This window comes from Alligator mississippiensis, chromosome 2, assembly GCF_030867095.1.
Source record: "Alligator mississippiensis isolate rAllMis1 chromosome 2, rAllMis1, whole genome shotgun sequence".
NCBI classification, from domain to species: Eukaryota; Metazoa; Chordata; order Crocodylia; family Alligatoridae; genus Alligator; species Alligator mississippiensis.
The window spans coordinates 217,981,660-218,006,594 of NC_081825.1; the positions used below are offsets into that span (position 1 = coordinate 217,981,660).

The 24,935-nt window shown below is 39.9% G+C and overlaps 1 protein-coding gene across 1 annotated transcript in view; it reads left to right on the plus strand.

The window, feature by feature from the left end:
* Nucleotides 1–24,935, plus strand: part of PDHX (pyruvate dehydrogenase complex component X) — a 114,738-nt gene that overhangs the window by 60,282 nt on the left and 29,521 nt on the right. Inside the window, exons 6-8 of the mRNA XM_006257993.4 lie at nucleotides 8,341–8,524; nucleotides 12,440–12,587; nucleotides 23,126–23,184. Of these exons, the coding sequence (XP_006258055.3) occupies nucleotides 8,341–8,524; nucleotides 12,440–12,587; nucleotides 23,126–23,184 (391 nt within the window). The remainder of the gene's footprint in view (nucleotides 1–8,340; nucleotides 8,525–12,439; nucleotides 12,588–23,125; nucleotides 23,185–24,935) is intronic.

Consider the following 24,935-nt stretch of genomic DNA (forward strand, 5'->3'; position numbering starts at 1 on the left):
TTCCTGCAGAAAAGCTGATTTTGTTTTGGATACATTTGTTCCCTATCTAGTCAGACATCTAAGGGTACTGGTTAAAAGTCTGTTGATCTTATATGTTGGCTCTGCACAGTTTGAAATGTTATATTTAAGACAAGTTTAAGTTTAAAGTTGAATACAGTAAGTGCCAAACTGTGAAAGAAAATATTATTTTCCCTAGCCTCTGTTTCCTATGTTGATTTGGATGAAATGGGAAGCAAGAGGGATGGTGTATCATTTCTAATAGCAGTGCATTATTAGAAATTCTTTTAAATGATATAATAGTAATTTATGGTGTGTAACTAGTCTATGGCAGGTGGAAACCCTCTGTGAGTCTGAGCTATCTAATTAACGTTCTATAATAGTCATGGAGATGTACCACAGATTTTTCTTGGAAGATAATTATTACAACTACAGAAATATCCTTCTTTAAAACTTATTTCTTCTGTACAGAAAAAGTTGACTTTGAAATATTTTAAAGATACAGCCTGCTGTTTTTATTTAATGAAAACGATTTCAAATACTTAGATCCTACTATCATATATTATTTGAAAAAAAATGTTTGTAGTTATTTGTAGACACGCATTTCATTGTTTAGATGTAATCTTGCATGTTCACAAGAAACTGAAGTCTGCAAAATACATGCCATATGCAGGGGTAAGTAATTCTGGCCTCTCTATCAAGGTAGAATAATAGGTGAACAATACAGCTTGCTTATGTTTTTATAAGCGAGTTGATGAGCAGTCATTATTGGTTACCATCGAACTTAGGCAAATATTAAAACATCTACCTTTCTGGTTCATTAAAAAGATTCTTTCTACCCACGAGCTATCTTAAAAATAATATATACCTTTAAAACTTAAGACAGCTCCAGGAGAGGGTTTAACCCTGACAGATTTACTCTGTATTTTAATTGGTAGTTTTAGCAGACTAAAAAATCTTTTTTCCCTTGGATCTACAGACATGTTGTCTTGATTCCCTATTTTTTCTTTTTTTGGTTGTTGAAACTTTTAAGTTGATATGAAAGACAAAATACTGTTCATCTATTTGTGTGTGTGTGTAATTGTAATGATAATCACAGTTAAAAAAAGAAAAGTAAATTTATAATTATCTAGATATGTTTGGTAAGGTCTAGTTATTTGGATGTGTGTGCGTGCGTGCATGTGTGTGCCCTAAGCTCTGTCTGTGCTCAGCAATTCCAAATAACTAGACCGTACCAAACATATATAAATAGATATCTAACTTGTAAGTTGATATGAAAGACAAAATACTCTTCATCTTATATATATGTGTGTGTGTGTGTGTGTGTGTATATATATGTAAAGATATTTATATCTATATATATCTGTATAGTTAGAGAGCTATATAAAAGAGATCTGTATAGGTTGATATCTCTCTCTATGTGTATATATAGGTAGAGATATCTTTTTATATAAAAAGATGAAGAATATTTTGTCTTTCATATCAACTTACAAGTTTTTTACACACACACACACACACACACACACACACACGGTAAGGTCTAGTTATTTGGAATTGCTGAGCACAGACAGAGCTTAGGACATGCACATGAAGGCACACAGACAGGTTCCAAATAACTAGACCGTACCAAACATATCTAGATATTTATACATTTATTTTTCTTTCTTTTTTTTTTTAATTTTGACTATCATTACAATAATTCCTGGGGTGGGGGACGACGACGGGGAATTCATTTCCCCCCACCCTTGGCCTTCCACCACAACAGACTTAACAGCTGTACGCAGCTCTCCAAGAATCTGGGCTGTGCTCCTTGCTGCCTCTGTGCTGTGTTGTGGGGGCGTGTGTGCATGGGCATTTATCAGCCAAATTATCGGCCACATCAGGCTGATTTCTGACAACAGTCAATTTTCTTTATATCAGTGCTGATCCAATATTGGACTGATGTATCAGTGCACCTCTACTTATGACATGATTAACTTGTTAATTGCACCATAAATAATAACTTGCATGCTCTGGCAATAATGCGACGAGACAAGAAGTGAACCATAAAAGGTTCCATAGCTGATGGGCTTCCTGTTCATTGGAAATTTAAAATCTACATGGTGCAGTCTTATGCAGGGCTGCGCCTCATGGCTGTCAGCCTGCTGGAGTGCAGGAAGCCCATTACCTTTTGGGCTTTCTGTGCACTGTCAAATTGAGAAGGCACCAGGAGAAGCATAGCATCAGGGACTAGTCCACAATACCACCATTCCTTTATTGCCCTTTGAATATACAGATCAGTGGGAACCCTGGAATCAGGGACTTACTCCCAGTGTCGTGCTCCCCACCTGACAAATCCTTCCTGCATTTGTGGCATGGCAGGATGTGTGGTGATTTTTGGGATCCAGGATAAAATTTGTTCAATTCAATCATGCAATTAAATGAACACCTGTCAGGGGCCTTTGTTTTTCTGTGTCAGTTTTGTTCATCTGTAAAGTGTGGAGCTCTGTATAGATTAATTATTGTTTGTAAAATACTCTTGAGACCTATTATGAAAGTTATCATAATAGTGGAAGAATGAATAAAACAACAAAATTGAATAGAAACCAAAATGAGCATTCAGTGTAAATCTCAATTTTAAAAATGATAGATGCCATAATTCAGTACCTTTTAATTATTACTGGACGATAGCAATGTTTAACTTAATTTATAAGCTACACTTTGATAAGTAGCTACACATTCTTCCTGCGAAACATAGAGAAAGTGACTACATTTTAAAGAAGCTGTGACTTCTAAATGAAAGTAAACACATAAATTGCACCTTTGGTTTTACCTTATTATTGTTTATTACTATTATTAAGCACTTATGTATTGCTGTAAAAGTATCCAAAAACTAACAACGCACAGAAACCAGCTGCAGACACAATAGTATTTTATAGCATGAAAATGAAGCTGTTAAAAACCTATTTCAGCTTCAGTCCCAGTATCTGTTTTAATAAAATGCTTAGTAATGATACAACATCCTTTATAAACTTTTTATTTATTACAGATTTTGTAAATACCTATTATTCTGATGGTTGGTTTCGGGACCAGGATTTGCACTGGGATGATTGTCAGCTCTAGTCTGAGACTTGTGGGGTAGGGGATGAACTAAAAAGCTTCCCCATCAGGATCTTTAAACCCCACATCTGGCCAGACTGCTGGGTGCAGGTGATCAAGGCTCCCAGTAAGAGAACTGAAGGACTTTAAAGCCAGAGCCACTCCTTTAAAGCCAGGACTATCAGATGTGGGGTTTTGACAATCAGCTGTTAGATTCAGGGCTGCCTGGGAACCAAGAACTGGACCTAGGGCTGTGCCGGCTGGGGCTGACAATCAGCTGACTATTGGCCCTGCATGTGGGGCTGCCGTACCCAGCTTTCAGTTTATCATAATCTCATGCACCACCCTGGTCTGGCAAGTAGTAATGGTGCAACTGGTACATTACTGGAGGTGTGGTTTTTGGGATTGGGCATCAGATCCCATTGCACCATTAAATAAACATGTGCCAGAGACCTGAGATTTTAGCTAAGGGGTGTGAGGTTTTTTTTTTCTTCCTCCAACTACACTCTGTGATGGAAGCTTCAGTTGTATGCCTATTTTCCTTAAATTAGTCTCGGGTGTCGGGGGAGGGGTAATGATAGCTGACAGTTTTCTTCCTTGTACATATTCTGATTAGCAGAGTGAAGCATTGTATATCTACTATAATTTTTCATGGTAAGCTCTGCACCAACAAGTTCAATCTTTATCTTTCTTGTAATGGATTGATTCCCATCAAAAACAAGCACAGTTGGTGCCTCTTCTGCCTGTGGAGAACCACATTCCCAGTAAATGCTGTGTGCACCAGTTTTTCTGCTTGAGGACTTATGCTTGGTTTATGTAACATCTATGAGAATAATAATCCATATAGGTTTATCTGTAGAAAAATCTCTATCAGAATAAACTAGCTTGTGTCTGTTTTCCCTCAAGCTCGTGCCTGTGTTCGTTCTACTCCAGTAAGCTGAACTACTTTCAACTACAAAGAGATGTGGGGTTTTTTAGTTTCTTCCTGGATAGTTCATGAATAGCACTGGGCCTGCTTCACTCGGTCACTATCTGTATAGCATTCCCTTAAGGCAGGTATATGAAAAATATGGCCCGCGGGCTGGATCCAGGCCACAAGCTGATTGGATTCGGCCTGCAGGCAGATGCCCACCAATTAATTATATTCAGCCCACAACTGCCCCCGCTGCAGCCTGTATGGAGCTGCTCTCCCAATCTCACTCCAGAGGGCTCTGGCCCCAGCTCACAGCTTCCCAGTGGGGCTGCTGCTGCTGCAACAGCTGGAGAGCTGCTTGGCTCCCCCTGCCTCTAGTGGATCCTCCTTTTGTCCCTGCTGCAGCACTCCAGACAGCAGGTAGAAAGGGGAAGCAGTGGTGGGTGGGGCAGGTTGCAGACAGGAACTCAAGGCAGGCTGCTCCAGGTGGGAGCGGACAGGGCTCAGCCCCATTTGGAGTGTTTGGGAGCAGTTGTGGGCCAGAGGTGAGTGGGGGGGCGGGGGGGCAGACTGTACCTACACCACCCTGGTGAGCTCTGTTATACGTGCCCCCTGCCTATCCCTCCTCTCACCTACCCCTGGCCAGCTCCCAGGACCTAGTGCTTGGGCAGCCCCCCACATGCAAATACTTAACCCACACCCCACCACACATGCACCTATCCCCCAGCCACACACAACATACTCCCCACATACCTCTCCCCCACAATATACAAAAGTAAGAATTTATTTTGAGCTATTATGCATTTGCTTCAAGATAGTGTTGCCCCTGCAGAACTCAGGACCTGCCTATCCTCACCACTTTGGTGTTATAAGCACAGATCCTGGTTTTCTCTGATTTAAAAAAAAAAACCAACAACCCAATTTTCAGATTTAAAAAAGTCCAACAAAATCCACATTTTTCCATGATTAAAATGGAATGCCACTAATATACATATACATCTGTAGTGGTTTTAATAACGGAAAAATGTGGATTTGGGGGGTTTTTTTATATCTGAAAAATGGGGATTTTTCTTTTTTATCAGAGAAGACCAGGATCCCTGGTTTTAAGTTTCAAACTGCAGGGGAATGCAAAGAGTCGCAACTGTTTCTTCACTTTATGTCCTTGCATGGGAATATGAAGAGGCATAAAGAGACCTGTCCATGCATACAGTGAGTGTGGCCCTAATTATGACATCTCTTAAATCCACAGGTACTGCAGGTTATATTATCATTCTTTTTATAAGATACAAGTCTCACAGTAAGTGTAGCTTTTGAAAGGAACATCTATTGATTAGATTAGTACAGGTTTTCCTCGCTTTATGCTATACATGCATGCCTGGAAAATGGCGCATAACTCAAATTCTCATAAAGGGAACCCACTTTACAATGTAACGAATAGGGATACGTGCCAAGACCTCGACTGTACTGATGGCCCAGCCCCATTTCTACCACTTTTACAAGACAATTTTGGTACTCGCCAGCAGCAGACAGTACACACAAGCACGCAGTGGTGGTGAAAGTTAACATGATGGGGGTGGCAACTACAGAAACATGTGTCGCAGACAACGAGCAAGGAGCACAGATCCACACAGGAGCCTATATTTTGGTGCGTGTCAGTCCCACAATGCACCGCACAAAGCAGCTAACTCCGGGCTTCCACCACACTGATTGCATAAGAATGAATTTACCTTGCACATAACAAATTTTTGGTATAAAAAGGGTCATCGCATAAGAGTGAATTCACTCATACGGAACCCACATAAAGTGAGGGAAACCTGTATTCCTTGCTCACCTTCCCCCTTTGTAGGGAAAGGGAACAGCACAGTACTTGCTGTATAGCCACCACTAGGGGATGCTAGTGTACTCTCCAACAAATACCATTTGTCTGATAAATTATGAGCGTTTACACCATTTGGTGTTTTAATTTACTGTCTTTCAGTATATTGTTTTTTCATCCTGCCTATTTAAACTGTAAAATGTATTAAAAGTAGGCAGTTACCCTTGAGAACAAGGGCTGTATGTGAGTTTGTGCCAAACTAGTACCGTAAGTAGCAGAAATGGAACTTATTCACGTTTCTGAGTATCTGGGTCATCTAGATATGGTAACGTAGCATAGTGTAACTACATAATTGCCTGTCTCTGCAGACTCCAAAGTAACAATTTGTCAAAGATACTTATTCACTTAAATGTGTGTGGTGGGAAGGAAAATGTGCTTACTCATGAATGGATGCTCTATTGACCATGAATTTATCCAGCTTACAATTGTCTCTCTCTCTCTGTAGAACAGTTGAAAAGTGGGGTTGCTGCCAACTACATGTCATTAAAAAAAAAATACTATAGAAGTTTTTAAAAATCCATTTAATTTGAAATGTATTTGTGTCCCTTACCAGCCATCCTTATTTTAAGGCCTTTAGTTTAATGAATGCTTTGGTTATACCCTGTGACATTCACTGAATTAGGGTTTGTTTCTGTCTCTGTATTAATAAAATGCATAATGCATAATTTGTAGAAAGAAATATACCTTTCACTCATAAAATTTAAAGACTTATAAATGAATCTCCTAATCTAAAAATAAAGGTTAATAGAGCTAATAAAATTTTTATAATTTTATGTTCATTTCAAAGCTAAGGAAAACCCATAAAATGACTTCCATGCAGTGTATAAATGGTATAATAAGCAGAAGGTTTTAATTAAGCCCTTATTACTGCCATTTTTAAAAATGTTGAAAGAATTTTCTAACGGTTTAATGTATTAACTGGGAAAACTGGTCACAATTAAGACATCTACTTATTTTTCCCAAAGAAATAATAGCATTCCAGGAAGAATTCGATTTATTCAGTTAATCTTTTTTTTAAATTTTGGTACAATACCTATACTAAGTAACAAATGCTTATTTTAAAAGAAATTCAAATTTACTGTAGCTGTATTAAGCACAGCTTTGCCAGTAAAGTAGTGTCTAGAATACAGTGTGCAAGAAAATTACTTCAAGTTTAGATGTAACCCTGGTTTTATAAGCATTTTATACTGATTATAACTGAATCTGCAATAGGACGATTTTACTGGTTTAACTATACAAGGATAGCTACACGAAAAAAACCCTGATAATGTAGACAGGCCTAATATGTGGGACTGGGCCTTTTGCCCAAGATTTAACAGCATATTTAAAGGTATGCTTACCCAGAAGCTTGCAAGGTAGTCCCTGTTATTGTCCCATTGAATGAGCATATTCACTTTTAATTCCTTTATAGTGTTCACGTTTGTGTAACCATTCAGTGGAAGTGATTACTACTCCATTTGTTTTTTCATAGGATATAGCTTAAAACTATTTGGATTCAAAGTCTTTATTTAAACTCAGTCTTGTGTAGTATCATGTAATGAAGCCTATATGCTGTACAGTTTAATGAATCATGTAACGTGACTTAAAATCCTCTAACCCTCCAAACCTCACTTAAAACTAAACTAGACCATGGAACATAGCGAAAGCAGTTGTTTGTGATTGCTTGTGTTTATTATAATACAAATGAAATAGTTTTTATTTGTTGAGTCCCAAATACAATGTGAGCATGTCTTCCACTGACAGACAAGGTTCTTTGGGTAAATGTGAGATCCTGTATTAGATCAACTAAATATTTGGAAAAATTGTTCTCTGCAAACTTTCAGGCACAAACACCCTTCTTCTGGTATAGTGAGAGTCTGCTGGTATTTTATGTTCTCCATGATGGAATAGAAGCTAATATGAAAAATGCAGGTCTGTGAAAATGCAATGCACGGCAGTAAGGATCAGAGGTGATGGGAGACAAGGTGCGAGACAGACAGGTGTTGGGGAAAGGGGGAAATGTTGACCTAGTGATGGAACGTAGCTGGTAAATGTAGAAAAGTTACTTGGGGTTATCAGATGACACTTAGGTTATAATGTGCCAGAAATCCAATGTCTATAATTAGTCCATGATTTTTTGTATCCAGATGATCTATGAAGTGGAGTTCGTAGACTCATCTACAACAAGTGTTTTTTTTTATAACACAGCTGCTATGCGCTGTCCCAGTTTTTAACTCCTTTCACCAGCAGAAGTGGATAATCTATGGACATTTATGTGTGTCTAAATAAATAAGACTATTTCTAAAGAATAAGAATTTTTACTTCATAAATAATTATTGGTTTGGAATAATTGCCTTTTAATTTCTGATTTAATAACCAGAGTTTAAAGGCACAGAAGCTTCCCATTACCATTCTAAGAGTCAACAAACTAATGTTTCCTCCTTATGTCAGTTATGCTTTCTTTTTGTAATTAGTTATATTATTGTTTGATCAACAGGGATGCCCTCAGACTTCTGCAACAGCAACAGAAGAGCAAAACTACTGAATTGAAACCTATGGTTTCTCCTGCCCCTCCCCAGCCTTCTGCAGTGCCTTTAGCCCCACAAGCAACAACTGTGTCTTCTGCTTATCCAAGGCCTGCAATTCCACCAATATCTACAGTAGGACAACCTGGTGTACCGGTAATATTAAAACACCATTCTTCTATTCCAATCTTAGCTTACATTCCATTTCAACTAAGTAAGGTTGCTGCTGTGTTTTGTTTGTTTGTTGTGCCTTTTTAGTGGAGAGCAAATTAAAGACAACCATGTTGAACTTATTTTTAGGAAAATGTAGGGGGACTGGAATTTAGAACTCTTGAGATTAATTCCCAGCTCAACTAAAGATTTACGTAATTTTAGGCTTGTAATCTATTTGTTCTTCCTTTCTGCTATAAAGTGCTTTTTTTCAGCTGAACTTTTATATACAGGCTGGTTGCAGATATGAACTGCCTCCCTCCCCCAAAAACGCGCTTTACTTAAAATTTGGTGCACTCCTGCTCCAAGCCCAGTACATGCCCAGAAGAGGCAGTGCATTAGTTCAGCCTGGCTCTGCAGCATCTATTTAGATTGGATGCTTTAGTGGGGCTTTTATCTAATAGCTGATTGAATCAACTTTAGATAAAAGCACCAAAAAGCCCCGCTGAAGTGCCCGATCTATACAGATGCGCAGAGCTGAGTCACACTACCGCACTGCTGCTTCCAGTAAAAGGCCTTTTTTTCTCTCCATGTCTGTAAGCAGCCACAGCATACCAAAGCTAGCTGAGAATTTGCCCTGAGAAGTGAGGTAAATTAGCCCATGCTGAGCTCTCTACAACTGCAGCTAGTCTGCCCCCAGTTCCTTGAATTTCAGTAAATTACATACACTGGGCATTTTTGACACACCTTACATTGGCTCAATTGAAACGACTTGATTTGGCTAAAAGCATCACTGGCCACTGGTACAAAGACAGTTTAGTATCTTTAGTCAGCCTACCACAGTTAAACTAAAGATGCTAAAAAAAAATAATCCACCTAACACCATTTTAGTCCACTTAAATTGGATTAATTAAGCTGAGTTTTTTGATAAAAATTGGTTTCTATTTTTAGCTTAGTCAAGAGGCCAGGATTTCTTAGGGTAATATCTTTTATTGGACCAGTGGCATACTTGGGATATAGTTTGACAAGCTTTCAAATACAAGGCATCCTTTATCCCTAGTCAATCAACTTAATTGAAAAATCACCTCTCTTTCCTAGCCATAGTGTCTGTTTATTTGCATGTAAAATAGATTTACTTATCTGAATCTTTGTGAAGTGCTTTGCATTTCTGGTGAATAAACAGCATATGAATGGAAAATTCTCTCAGTAGTGATTAAAAAAAAAGGTCATGAAATCTGGTGTAGAGTAAATTTTGAGTTGGATAGAAGATGTTGAGAAATTGATTAATGTGTTAAAAATGGCAAACCTGTAGACTTTCTTTTCCTGAGTGTTTTGGTCTGAAATGGCATAAGTATCAGAACAAGTTTGTGAGGGCTTTTTTGTTTAATTCCAGGTCTAATTGTTTTTCTTTTATCAAAAATCTTTTTACTTCAATTGTATAATACTGTGACTGTTATATATTTAGTATAGGTTCATTATGCACTATATACTGTCACATGAACAATTATTTCTTCCCAAATTCTCCTGATTAAATATCTTTACTAATATTACAAGGAATTGTAAGAAATTGTTTCCATGAAAATTTTGTGAGTACCAAGTTATGACATGAGTGAATGAATCCGGTAGGAAAAGGACAGATTGATGACAAAAGAAATTATCTTAAATAATCATCTGAGGGACTGACAAATTGCTAGCTTACACAGGTAGCCTTCTCTTAAAGTAGGGATGGAGCAAAACGTTATATAACGGATTGGATCCTTAGCTGGTATATAGAGCAGTGCTGATTTACACCAGCTAAGAATGGGGGGCTGATATGTCTGAAAATCTTGTTTGAAGCACTCTGCTAGAACTCACTGATAAAGTCAGTACATGGAAGCCTCACCTCATTGGTGGAGAGAAAAATATTAGCAGGGTAATAAGAATAGCAGTTGGTTAAACTTTTACTGTATTTACTTGAATATAAGACGATCTTGATTATAAGGTGATCCCCTCCAATAATTAGATTCTATATATGGAAAATGTATAAATTAGTTTATAATTTTCCAGGTATAGAATCTAATTATTGGAGGTTTGGCTTGAATTTATCCCCTTCTCACTGCTATAGCAGGGAAAATATAAATATGTGGGGGGGGGTCAGGTAGCCTATTAGACCTTTGCCTCCCCCAACTTCTTCTCCCTGCAGCCCCTTTCTCCTCTCCCCACCCCCTCCCTCCACTGACAGATCCTGGTCTCCCTGAGCACGTGGAAGTGAGGAGCATATGTGAAAACACTTACCTTGAAATACATATAGGCTGCTTGCAGACATGAACCCCCCTGAAACATGCTTTATTTGAAATTTGGTGTGCTCCTGCTCCAAGAACAACACATGTCCAGAAGAGACAGTGTTAGTTCAGCCCAGCTCTGCAGCATCTGTATAGAGTGGGCACTTCAGTGGGGCTATTGGCGCTTTTATCTAATAGATTGACCTTGAAATACATAGATGTAACAATTGGGATGTAGGTTGTAGCCGTGTTGGTTTAGGCAGACAAGGTTTTTTGGGTAAATCTTTTATTAGACCAACTCAAATAGTTGGAAAAATTCTTCTTTAGCAAGCTTTCAGGAGACAAGCTTATCCAGTTTGTGATGGGTCCCTTGATCCTGCCCAGCCCAGGTGGCAGCCCAGGATGTGGCATGTAAAGCTGATCCCACCACCCTTGCACAATGGGGCTGAGGCAATGTGGCAGCTGGACTCAGCTTCCTGGCAGCCCCAGTCTGTCTGCCCTGCACCAGATGGTGAGGATGGGCAGCATCTCCACTGAGACTGGCCTGGGACTTGTGTAGGCAGGGCATGCTCAGTTCAGCGGGCAAGGAGCAGCATCTGGGAGCTGGCCAGGTGGGTGGGGCTGGGCCTGGACCTGGGCTTGTGGGACGGGCTCTGGTTCTGTGGGCATTGGTATGCCAGGAGAGGATCCCAGCTCTGCTCCAGGTCCTGACCCCGTGTTGTCACTGATCCACAATCCTGGTCTTGCCTGCCTGGTCTCCTAGACACAGCTCCCCACCCGCTTATGACCCCATCGCATTTGCCTCGCTAAGTGTGTCCTGACCACGTGGGTGCTGGGCTGGTCTAGTCTACATGGAGACCCCGGGGCCGGGATCATTGGGTGGTGATGGTGCAGAGCCAGGCCCTGGGGCAGAGTCCCTTAGGGAGTTTTGGTGAGCTCTTGTGGGGGGAGGAAGGGATCCTGACCCGGCCTGGCAGGTGGGGAGGAGTCGGGGGGGGCCTCAACCACGCACCAAAACTCCTGACGTGGCTCTCCAGCTTAAATAATTGCTCACCCCATTGTAGGCAAATATAAGTTGAGGGGCTTTTTTCTCTGTGGAGACGGAGGGCGGGGGGGGGGGGGGGGAGCACCTTATCTTGTATTCAAGTAAATACAGTATATTTTCAAAGTATATAATTGTGGAATGAACAGAGGCTTTAAAGATTGCTACTTGCCAGTCCTACTTGTGTGTGCCAGTCATCTTAATTTCCTTCAGCCCTTGGAGCTCAAGTACTCTCAGAACATACCGTATACATTTAACATATGTATTATGGTGCCTAGGATCCTTTGTAATTATTCAAATTTAAATCTGGCAGGATTGTTTCAATGAGGCTAATACTCATTTTTTTTCAGATTTTGGTTAATTACTCTTCAGTTTTATGCAGTGAGAAAAATCAAGTAACATACCCTATTCATTTCCTGGGTTCCATGTAATCTGTTGTGTAGGTCTGAAATAGATTTGTCTTCCTGTAGTCTTGAAGCAAGCACGAAAAAATTCAAATATTTTGTTTGAACTTAGTCAATAACTGTTAGTATTGAATTACATTGTTTTTTGAGACTTAAGTGGTGCTGCCAGAATTTTCTCCTCATATGTAGTATGGAAAATATTACTTTCTTTCAGGGTACCTTCACAGAAGTCCCTGCAAGCAACATCCGAAGAGTTATTGCCAAAAGATTAACAGAATCTAAAACTACTGTACCTCATGCATATGCTACTGCGGACTGTGAACTTGATGCTATCTTGAAATTAAGGAAAGAATTGGCCGAAGGTTAGTGAAAGTTATTTTTATTATTATTTTATTATTATTTTATGACAGAACAAGGAACTCATTTAGTCAAGCCTTTTCAGAAAAAAAAGTCTTTTAATTCTAAAATTATATCTTCTGACTACATCCATACTATAAATATGGAGGCAATTTGATTCTCCTTTATGAAATAATAGCAGCACATCTCCAGGGCCTTCATAATCAGGATAACTTTATTATCCTGATATTCACCTTGCTAACAAATATTTACTGGCACTGGCTTTGCCGTATGCAGACCAGACTGAAAGAGACTGTAACTGCAAAATGCATCAGCAGATACTTGTGCCCTCTCCAGTCCTTAATTGTACTTCACGCATCATCTGCTGTATTAGAGCAGTGCAGACATTTTTGACACTTCTGACATGTCTGTCACTACACTGGGAACAGCTAAGCAAAAATTACCACCTGCTTCAGCATCTAGTACGTCAGATACAAACTATGTCATTCCTTGTGGTTACTGGATTCAGACAGTTCAGCAGGAGATTGGAAGACAGAGACGTTAATTCACCAACTAGCGAGAGGATGTTGAGGCAACTGCTATTTTAACATAGGGTGGCTGAGTATACAAGTTCTTGTGTATATCTTCAGACTTCATGCATTTTTTCTGATTAATCCCCTAAAGAGTAAATCACATGTTTAGAATATAAACTAGGTATGTTTTTAACCCCTAAGCTACTAAATAAAATGGGGCTACAGCACTCTGCCCCACTGTGTTTTGAAAAACAGAACCAAACACTCTTCAGTTCTTTGAAAAAAAGGCTTAGGTGCTTAACTTCAAAAGAAGATTCAGGACTACGATTCAGTGGTGGTGGTGATGCGGGGCAGCCTGGCACAGCATGGGCTCTGGGTGCCTGCATCAAGAACTGTCCAGCAGCAGCAAGGGGGAGGGACTGCTTTTCCCCCATGCTGAGCAGCAGTTTCTCCCCAGTGCTGCCACTGCTCACCTGGGACAGGCGAGTCCGGAGCAGGCGCAGGGCGTGCCTGGTCGAGGCTGCAGGTCCCTGCTGGTACCACATAGCTGGAGCCAGCAGCAACGACAGCCAGAAGGGGCTGCACCAGCCCCACTGCATGCCCAGGGGTCGGCAGGATGTGCCATGGCCAGGCAGTGTAAAGCAGGCATGGGGTGGGCAGGGACTGTGTGCTGTTGGTGATGGTGGGGAGGCAATGCAGAGTGCACAGGCTCTGGGCTGTTGTAGGGCGGAGGCTGACAAGCTCAGGGGACACGCACAGGGCTCCCATGCACACCCCACTATACCCTCAAACCCTCCCACACAAACTCAACACCCTCACAATCACACACCCTACAAACACTGCACCAACCCACACCCTCCCCCTCAAACCTCACACCCCCAACACACACACCCATATGCCTCTGGGGGGAGCCTCGCTCACTGCTACATGCACACACCCCCCAGCCACCCTTCCCCTCCACACAACCGACAGCTCCCTGCAAACTCCATACCCACCCACCCACCCACATATCCCCACAACCCCCACAATCACCCACATCCACACATACCCCCCCACACCCCACATCCACACACACACCTACAGTCCCCCACAAACACCATACACACACACACCCATACGCCCCCCCCCATACCTTTCCACACCCCCCGCAATATACAGGAGTAAGATTCATTCTGAGCAATTATGCAATCATCTCTATGTACACAATGCAAACTCACACATCAGGACAAAAAATTTGTAAAAATAAAATTAAAAAATGTTATTGTGGATGTTTGATTTTTAGTATATAATTTGGTTTTTTTCCAGTTCCAGAGATGGCAAACCCCCTTCCCAAAAGGAGGGACTTCTGGGGGCAAGGGGAGAGACTTCTGGTGGCAAAGGTTAGGGGGAAGGGCTTCCAGTCCCAAGATGGTGACCAGGAGCAGGGTGCTTGTCAAGGGGTGGGGCCATCCTTGCAGCCCTCAACAGCTCACCAAAACTTGTTAAGCAGCCCTCCAGCCAAAATAATTGCCTGCCCCTGGTATATAGCATATAACATTTTTCATCCCAGGTTCTCAAAGTCCTAATATTCTTAGCATGCAGTCCTTCAATTTGTTTTCAGGAAGAACTGCATATGCTGTTTGTTTTTCCAGTTCTGTCTCAACCTATTGCCTTTTCTTGGAAAACTGAGAATGTTATGGCACTTTATTTGTTTAGAATACAGCTGTCATTGAATGAAAGTGCAACTGAGTGCCAAGCACTTCCACAAAACAAATACAGAGCATCAAGTTGGGCATCCAGACAGAGGCACATGCAGGGGGTAGTGGCCCCCCAAGAAAGTTTGGTTTAACTAATTTTTCTCAGCGTCACTCTGACGAAAAATGGGGTATTCAGAACAGGGTTGTCTTCAACTACCTAGATCACGAGACCCTCACTTCCCACAGTTCCGTGCTGTGGTTACTTCCCATCTTCCAGTTTCTGCAACATCAATGCATGGGATCCAGCAGAAAACAGTTAACTTCACTATGCAGCCCTGACCCATTCCCGGAACTCAGTCAGTCTTGTACACAGAATAACTTCAGGATTCTGAAAAAAAATATTAGACCAAATGAATAAAGGTTGGATCATAATATCATAACACAGATCTAGAAGGAAGCAAAAGGCTTCACGGGCAGCCTTGCATTTGGCCTTTCCTTAATAATTGTGTGGTGAACTTAACAATCTTAATGTCCTTAGAGTATAGTTTAGCTTGTATATATACAGCTGTGTATCATACATAAATGCCATGTTAAAATAATTTAAAACAGTGTATTAGTAATAAGTATAAACTATTGAATACGTACATAATTTATCATAACCTAGGTGATTTAGGAATCTAATTTCCATTGAGAGTTAGACTTCTAAGTTACTAAGATACTTCTGACAACATTACCCTCTTATTAAATACATTGTTGCAGACAGGATAATTAATGAATGTTAAGCTTTCTTCTGCAAATCTGTTGGACTCCAAGAAAAAAATATATGTTGTTCTAAGAGTTCTGGTTGGTCAGTCACATTCAACATTTGTTGAATTGTCAGTTAAATTATTAACAATTGAATTAGCTCGTGGTTTGACCAGCTTTACAGTTTTCCATGTTTCAGTAAGTGTTTTTTTTCTTTATCTTTTCACTTCTTTCTCCTTGACGTTTCTCTTTTTTTCTAGTCAGCCTGAGGTTTTTCTTGTTTTACTTTTTGTTGTGTTTTTAAAGATGGAATTATAGTTTCTGGAGACCTAAAACCCAGGTTGTCAGAAGCTTTCACACTCCCATTTTTAAGTTTTCAATATAGCAATGCCAACATCAGCCTGAATGAGCAATTTTCTTGTCTTTGGGGAAAGGGAGCCTAGCAATCCAGTCTGCATATACAGTAATTTTTGTGCAGCTGCATAGAGATTTGTGTGTAAAATGAAAAGTATAGTTTTTATTACACATGGCATCTATTCCAATTCAAAGTATAACACTTCCCTGCTAAAAATATTTTATACCAGTGGCATCATCCAAATGCCAGTTCACGATAGTAAAAGGATTCTGACTTACTGAATGCTTGCCCTTTGCCACAAAGCTAAGCAGCTTTGATATTGTCACACACCTACAGCAAAAAGAACCATCTACGTCCTGGTTATGCTTCTTTGCACGTGGCAGCTCATTTGTTGATGCCTTTTTGGATGAGGATTTTTCAAGGTTATTTGATTGAGGTCAACTCTAAAATTGGAACAAAGAATTTAGAATTCATAGTTGGGTATTTGCATAGTATTTTGTCTTTCTCCTAAGAGAGATGACCCTACAATTTTTTTTTCCTTATATATAAATTTGCATGCATGCATACATGGTTCCAATCCCCTCATGCTGTTTAGTCTAAGGGAGTGCTAACGCTCAATAATTTACTCTGGATTTTTCCCAGTTTGGTGGCTTCTGAGTTTGAAATTGCATAGTGCTTGTAGATGGTTCACATTTTGAAAGCACTCCATAAAAATTTCCATTCCTTATGCTGTACCCTGTAAATGAGCTGTTCTCCCATTTATGGATGCAGAACTAAGGCATAGATCTCATAGACCTGGTAGGCAAAATAAAGGCATTATGATATCTTAATCCTGTGCGTTGATTAGCAGCTCAAACTACTTTAGCTTTACTAAAGTATAAGGGAAATATTTATTTTCCTGATTGAAAATATCCCTGGCTAATATCCTGTTCGCAGTGAAGTAATAATTGACTGCTTTTATAATGATGATTTATATAGAGTAGTTTTCTAACTACCTTTATCTTGGATGATATTTTAGAAGCTATCATTCAAAGTCATTTATTAAATAGATTTCAAATTTTAGTAGGTCATAAGAAATGGAATAGATTCTATTTCTACTGTAAAACTCTCGTGTCTTTCTATAATGATTTGCTTGTATTTGAATAGTCTTTCTTAAATCTTTCTCTAGCAACTCATTTGTATGCATCTGGGGATTCCTATAATTTATATGAAGTGAGTGTGGGTGGGGAAGGACCCAAAATATTCTTGACTGAATATTAAATTTTGTTCTGAAATATGAATCGTTATTAACTTGTGTTTTGGGTGGTACGGGATGATAGCTTCTAAGAAGTGATGTGAACTGGTCTCCCACTAACAAGATAATTCAGCATTCCCTAGAGTAAAACAAACATATATATATATATATATGTTTATAAATATAATTATGATTTGTTATACATCCATGCAATGACCGTGGTCCTGACAAAAGATAGCAGAAGTAACAACGTATTTAGGTGAAGTGTATTTTTGCTATTTCTTGGTACTAAGAGAAAGTGACACCAATGCATCTGATAAGGACCAGGAATGGAGCAGACCGTGTACCATTCAGGCTAGTTCTGCCAGTGCAGCTTATTTAATGTCTATGACATCTATGCTATTATTGCAGTTACTCTTCTGGATCTTTTATGGGTAGACTCTGTGGTCATAATAAATACTACATATTGGTTAAGTGGACAAAACAGGTATTTGGATATGACCCAAATACCTTTATCATGTTCACACTTGAAAAAGTTGGGCTTTGTAAGGTTACTGTGTGATGTCAGGCTAAATCACTAATATTTGCTTTGGTTTGTTTTTAAAATAGTTTAAACAGCTGATTCGAGTATCAAGAAATATTGTTTGCTTTGCTGTTAAGCCGATTTTATTCTTTACAGATATCTTTACCTCAGTAAGCTTTAAAGTGAAAGGCTGCTAGGGACATTGCAGAATGAGATGTTTCTGATTCATAGTTGAATTCAAGATAATCCTTGCAATTCTTCCAGTTTATGAATCAAGGAACATAAAAGGAACAATGAAATTTACAGTATTTTTGTTGTCCCTGCAGTAGATTTCTTTATGGGAAATTAAGAAATTATGTTATACCTCATATGAGCTGATACCTAACCTGTACATATGCTCTGTGTACATGGTTTTATAAAAATTATCAAAACTCCTTTGTGCTATACCCTGTTTTGTTTTGACTCCCCAAAACTTTTACTTAAAACGCTGACTAAACTTCATTTGCTAATTTTATCAATAATGCAGACAGTAAGCTAGTTACATACTTAACTCCATTTGACTGATTAAAAGCAGGTTCCTAACTGGTTTTTGTACTTTGTGAAAATCCTTTCTTAAATCTTACCATAGTATGCTAAATTCTTATAAATCAGTTGGATGCCAAGTTATCTTTCATTATTATTATAAACTACTGTGGAGTGCTGCTTCCCTACACCTTGCTAAACACATCCTGGGTTGCATCCTGGAGATAATGTATGAAGTACACAGTACATGTGATAGGCTGCAGAGTACTTTGGTATTTTTAAGGTTAAAATGATCTATAAATGTTAAGTAAATGTATTAAAATGCCTGGTTCATTAAAAGATACCACAAAAAAGCCCTTGCCTGGATTATCATGGCCACAACAACATTTTAACTGTACTTAAGTACAACAAAATACCTGGGTTGTTTGTTTTGTTTTTTTTTGGGGGGGGGAGGGAGAAGGGGCTGTATTTGTAAATCTTCCTAATATTTTGACATTATATCAACATTATGTAAGGCCTGAAAGTTCTGATTGATTGATGCTTTTTCCTCATTTAAACATAGTCTCTTTTCCCCTTCAATGCATTTGTCCAGCAGTCACTATTATGCCCATAAATCATCATCCCGTTATAACAAGTCAGTATGAACCATGTTATGTGCTTTGATTATGATGTCAAAAGCAAAGAATGCAGCCTTTCTTACTGTGCCAGCCAGAGGGATAGTATCACATGTTCTCTTAATTCAGTTACTTTTCTATTCCTTATTGCCATCTGAGGGTATCACATAACCACCTCCTATATACCATATGTGTGCTTGAGCAAGAAATATATTCTTATCATGCAGTAATTCAATCTTCTTCACAGCCCAGGAACAGCTAAATAATGAATTTACTATACAAAAGTGATAGGTTTGGGGAGCTCTTTTGCTGATGCCTTACCTGTCAAAAACACAAATTGTTCATTAACTTAACCCAGCCTATATACTATACCTTGCCATTTTTTTCTTCCTTTAACATCCAGTCATAGAATTATAGATTCATAGAGAAGCAGGGCTGGAAGAGACCTCCAGGGGTCATCTAATCCAGAGGTTCCCAACCCCCAGGCCATGTGGGTCATGGCACGAGCCCTTCACGTGGAGCCCCATCTGCCCACTCAGGCAAGTGGCTTCCGGGGTCACAGCTGAGCTTCTGAGTTTAAAGCTGCACAGTGGGGGAGTCCCGGGAGGGAGGCAGCTGTCTCTGTGTGCCCTACCCCGCTCCTTCTGGGCCATGGTAAAAAAAAGCTTGGGAATCACTGATCTAGTCTAACCCCCAGCCTGGGGCAGCTCCATCCTATCCAAACTATCCCATACAAGCCATAATCTAAACTCTTCATAAGACTACAGTCAACCCTGACACAACATAGACCTAATGCCCTAACCTGCCACAGGCAAAGCAGGAGAACCACAGTAGCCAATGTCCTGCTATTATGAAATATTGTCAGGATATGCTCAAGAGGTCCCAGGTAATGTTCACAACAGAGGAAGGCAACCCCCAGACCCCACACACACAGTTCATACTAGTCTGACCATGGCATAAAATTCCTCCCTGAGGGGAGGCTTAAAAACACCTTGACATGCCTAAAAGAAAAAGGGTGGGGAGGGCAGGAGTGACCAAGAAACCCCAGAAGCATGGGAAATTCGCATAGTAGAACATATTCATAGCTACACCTACATCAACCCTGACCACTGGCTGTCTAACCTCTTCTTGAACACCTCCAGTGATGGTGCATCCACAACTTGCCTCTGCAGTTTATTCCATTGCCTTCCTGTTTTAACCATAAAGTTTTTTCTGGATATCCAATTTAAACTTACTTTGCTGCAACTTCCAGCCATATCTTCCTCTCTGCAGCAAGAGAGAAAAGATGCTTTTCCCCTTCTTTTTGGCAGCCCTTCAGATATTTGAAGACTGCTATCATGTTCCCTCTTAAGCACCTTTTCTGCAAACTGAACATGCCTAGCTCCTTCAGCCTCTCCTCATATGACTTGCCTTCCAAGTCCTTTATCATCTTTGTTGCCTACCTCTGAACCCTTTTTAACTTCTCCAGATCCTTTTAAAAATGTGGAGCCCACAACTGCACACAGTGCTGCAGATGAGGGCAGATAGTGCATACAAAACCATGTATGCGATTAATGTGTTAAAAAATTTAATACGCTAATTGTTTCTTGTGTTAATCATGCATATTAATGGTGATTAATTGACAGCCCTAATAATTGCCTCTTGCTTGCAGCTGTTGAGCCAGTTATCTATCCATTTTGTAGTTTTAGCTAGCTCACATTTCTCCAATTTGTTTATGAGAAGGTCATGCAGGACCTTGTCAAAAGCCTTAGTAAAGTCCGGATGCACTACATCCAAAGTGTTCTCTTCATCCACCCAAAGTAGTTAACTTTGCCAAAGAAGGAGATCAGGTTCATTTGACGCAATTTGTTTTTCATAAATCCATGCTGGCTGCTTGTGATTAGCCTTTCCTCCTCCAGATTCTTGCAAATGGCTGTCCTTAGGATATACTCCAGTAACTTCCCAGGTATTGAGGTAATCCTAACTGGTCTGTAGTTCTTTGGGTACTCCTTGCCTTTTTTTAAAGAGGGGCACTATGTTGGCCCTTTTCCAGTCTGGTGGTACCTGGCCTGTCTCTTACAATTTCATGAATATCATTGCCAAGGACTCTGAGATCTCCTCTGCCAGTTGTTTCAGGATCCTGGGATGAAGGTCATCTGGCCTTGCTGATCTGAATTCATTCAGATCCACTCTGACCATCTATTTATATCTGCCCTCTTCCTTATCCAGATAATCCTTATTAGGTGTCTGGCTGCATCTTTTTTTTTTGTGAAGACAGGCAAAGTAGATGTTGAGTAGCTCTGCCTTTTTGCATCTTAGGTTTGGAGTTTCCCCTGCCTTGTCAACTAAGGACCCACTTTCCTCCGTCCTTCTTTTCTGGCCAGTATACTTATAGAGAACCTCTTTTTGTTGTCCGTAACCTCCTTTGCCAGGTTCATCTCATTCTTTATCTCTGCCTTCATTGTTTTGTCCCTTCAGGTTCTTGCTATTTCCTGGTACGTTTCCTTGGTGACCTGCCCATTCTTTCATTGCCTGTAGGTTTTTTCTTTTGCACTAGAGGCTTTTTAGAAGCTCCTTGTGCAGCCAGATTGGTCTCTTGCCATTCTTTTTGTGTTTCCTTTGCCCTTAGAAGCTCCCAGCCCTCCTGAGTACCATTATGCTTCAGTCTATCCTCTCAAGACACCATGCATATTAACTCCTTGAGTCAGATGAAATCTGCCTTTTTGAAATCTAGTATCCTAATTTTGATGACCTCATGGTTTTCCTGTGTCAGGATCTGGAATGCTGTAATACCATGATTGCTTCTTCCCAAGCTACCCACCACCTTTACATGCTCCACCAGTTCTTCCCTGTTGGTCAGGACAAGGTCCAAGATAGATGATCCCCTAGTTGTATCTTTCACTTTCTGGAACAGAAAGTTGTCTTCCACACAAGTTAGGAACCAGCTTGACATTTTATGTTTGGCTGCATTTTTATTCCAGCAGATGTCCAGAAAATTGAAATCTCCCATTAGTACCATCATATAGTTTTTGGCTAGGCTTGTCTCTTGCTTGAAGCGTGCCTCATCCACCACCCCTTCCTGATTAGGTGGTCTATAATAAATCCCCACTACAATATCTGTGCTGAATCTTTCACCTTTCATCTTCACCCAAAAGCATCCTCCTCCTGAATCAGGGAACAAGCATTTGTTTTTGACATACAAGGCAATACCACCACCCTTTCTCCCAACCCTGTCTTTCTGAAAGGGAGAGTAACCCTCAATGTTGATGTGTTCTAGTCATAAGAGCTGTCCCACCAGCTCTCGGTGATGCCAGTCATCATAGTTCTTTTCATAGGCTGCAGCTTCCAGCTCATTTTGTTTATTCCACATACTTCATGCATTTGTATACATGCATCAGACGTATTTTGCATTTTGACTTCCTCACTTCGCTTTTGTGCCACTTCGTGCTGTCCTGTCACTCGCTGGTCCTCTCCTAGAGTTGAATTGCTTCTTCAAGTCCTTTCCCCTCTGGATTATGTGCTCTGTTGGTGGAAGGTTTTGATCGCTATTCCCCATGGAACCTAGTTTAAAGCCCTCCTTATTAGGTTGGACAGTCAACGCCCAAAGATGCTCTTCCCCATTCTCGTCAAATGGATCCCATCCCTCGATAGCAGTCCCAAGAACATCCACCCATTGTTGAAGATGCTGAAACCTTCATGTCAACAACACCGTGTCATAACAGCTGATGGGTCCAAATGCGTTAATGTGATCAGTCAGTTTGATGAAATTGTGGTTTGGCTTCAGGCACCAGGGTTTAGGATTTTAGTTTAGAGTTCATGGCTGTGAGCCTAAGCATATGCAGATCCCGCTGACTTCAGAATCTTTAAAATTCCCTTGAAAATCCCACTCATGAATCTCTAACTTTACAGCTTCATGTGTTCACATGAGAGTTCTGCCCTCATGATCAAAGTCCTGCAAGAATAGTTGTTCTTGTGGTATATCGATTGTACACTGAATAAAGCAGAAATCAGGTTCCATGCTGTATTTGTCTGTTTAGTCACAGTTACCATTTTTCACCTTTGTTCTTTTTGGGGCTAATGTGTTTTTTTTCCCCGAATTGAGTTGTTTGTTTGTTTGGTTTTTGAGAATAAAAGCCCTATGCTTTGTGTCTAGAGTTTATGCATTGTATGTTTGTTTTACATGTAGACTATGAAAATGAATAATCCTTAGTTACTTAATATTATGCAGTAATATGAATTTACAAACATCCTGAGGCTATTAGGCAAAGATGGATTGACTGAAATGCAAGAATATTCTCTGTACATAGTGCATGGTTAATTTATGTAGCTATACTGATAACCATCATTCATAATATCTGTCTTTTCTATGTTTTTCTTTTTGCAGATGACATTAAAGTATCAGTAAATGACTTTATTATTAAGGCCACAGCAGTTACCCTCAAAGTAAGTAAATCATTGATAAATAAATAACATATGGCAGAGGAGGGGAAGAAAAGAAGGCTTTCTGAGAGAATATTTGAAGTTTGCATGTACAGGAATACAGCTTGGCTATAGTCTGGTGCTTTATTTTGTAGCTGAATGTTAATGTTGTAAACTTTGTTCAGATAACACAGAACACACCTACCACTCTCTCCACTGTCTAATCAGAGAGAATTTATCTACTTGGTAATGCTGTGAGCAGTAGTTCTGCCAGGAGCATGAAGAGATAGAGAGTTAGAAAAAAATAATAGGACATCTTACCCTATAATTCAGGAAATATAACTAGCAATATAATCCATATGTAGTACTGCCTGTTTGAATGTCAGTTCCATGAAGACAGTGATTGTTGAGTGACATGTCTCAGCACAGTTATAACAGTGGCAGTTACAAGTCTTAATTACACCAGGGAACAATTGCATTCTGTAATCTGTTTTTGGTTGCAGAAGGGATGAATGATCTAAAATCCTTTTGATGTTTTTGGGACATTTATGGTGTCCTTGTAAAAGACTTCTAACCAAGGTGTTCACTGTGAATTTAGACTACTACTGCTGCATGCAAACAAGAACCCTTATTCAGCCTTTTGAAGCAGTGTTGAGGAATGCTGTTGAAGAAAGTACTATACCTCTACAGCAATGCTCACATACATCTTGATTAACAATGGAGAACATAAAGAACCTTGCATCTGAGGTCCTTCCTCATCCCTTTAGATCCTTTAAATCTTGCTTTAAGTACTTTTTACCTTTTCAAACCTCTTTCCAAGTCTTCCTTGAGGAGACCAAAGGCCAGTGATGTGCAAAGGTTTGCATATGTTTGATATGCAAACTTAGCTATAGGAGTAGCCCATATCTTCTTTCTAAGTGGAATAAACCTTATTGTAATTTTGGCTTATGTTCATAGATTAACAGTGGGACTACATAGAAGTGTGACACAATTACCAATACCCATGGGCCTATCCTAAACATACTTTACCATGCGTTCCTTTTGGTTTTTGACTGACCCTCATATGATGGCGGTCATTTTATTGGTAGACTAAGCTGACCATCATTAATCAGAATATAAGAGTTTCTTGTTGCTTTTGTACATTGAAGCCAGCATTAAAAATTAACTAACTTGCTGCATAAACAAATATAAAACATGGCATAAATTGTATAGCTGACATCTCTCATTATGAGGGCTGTGAGAGATTTTTCCACCAATTTTGTTTCAACGCTGTTTTGACCTGTTTCAAGGTCAAAACAGCAAAATTGAAATGAAACAGATATGGTTGAAACAGCCTTGAAACTAAACAAGGCAAGTCGAAACGTTTAGCCATTTCGACACTGTTTCAATGTTTTGCCCATAGGCTATAAGGGGGAAGGTCAAAACAGCCTATAACTTTGTCATTTCTGGCCAGATTTGGATAAAATGTGCAGAAATTATAGCTCCTTCTGAGGGCCTAAAGCGTGCCAAGTTTCAAGAAGATAGGTTTAGGAGGTTCAGAGAAACTGCACCCCAAAATCTTGAGAGCCAGACTTGTGTCATGTGTATGTGTTAAGCCATAGCAGGGTCAACACTACAGGAATGGTAGCCCCTACTGAGGCCACAGAGCCTGCCACATTTCAAGGAGATAGGTGCAGAGGTTTCAGAGAAAGTGCACCCCAAAATTCTGAAAGCAAAACTCATGTCACGTGTGTGTGTTAAGCCACAGCAGGGTAAAATCTGCAGGCGTGCTAGCC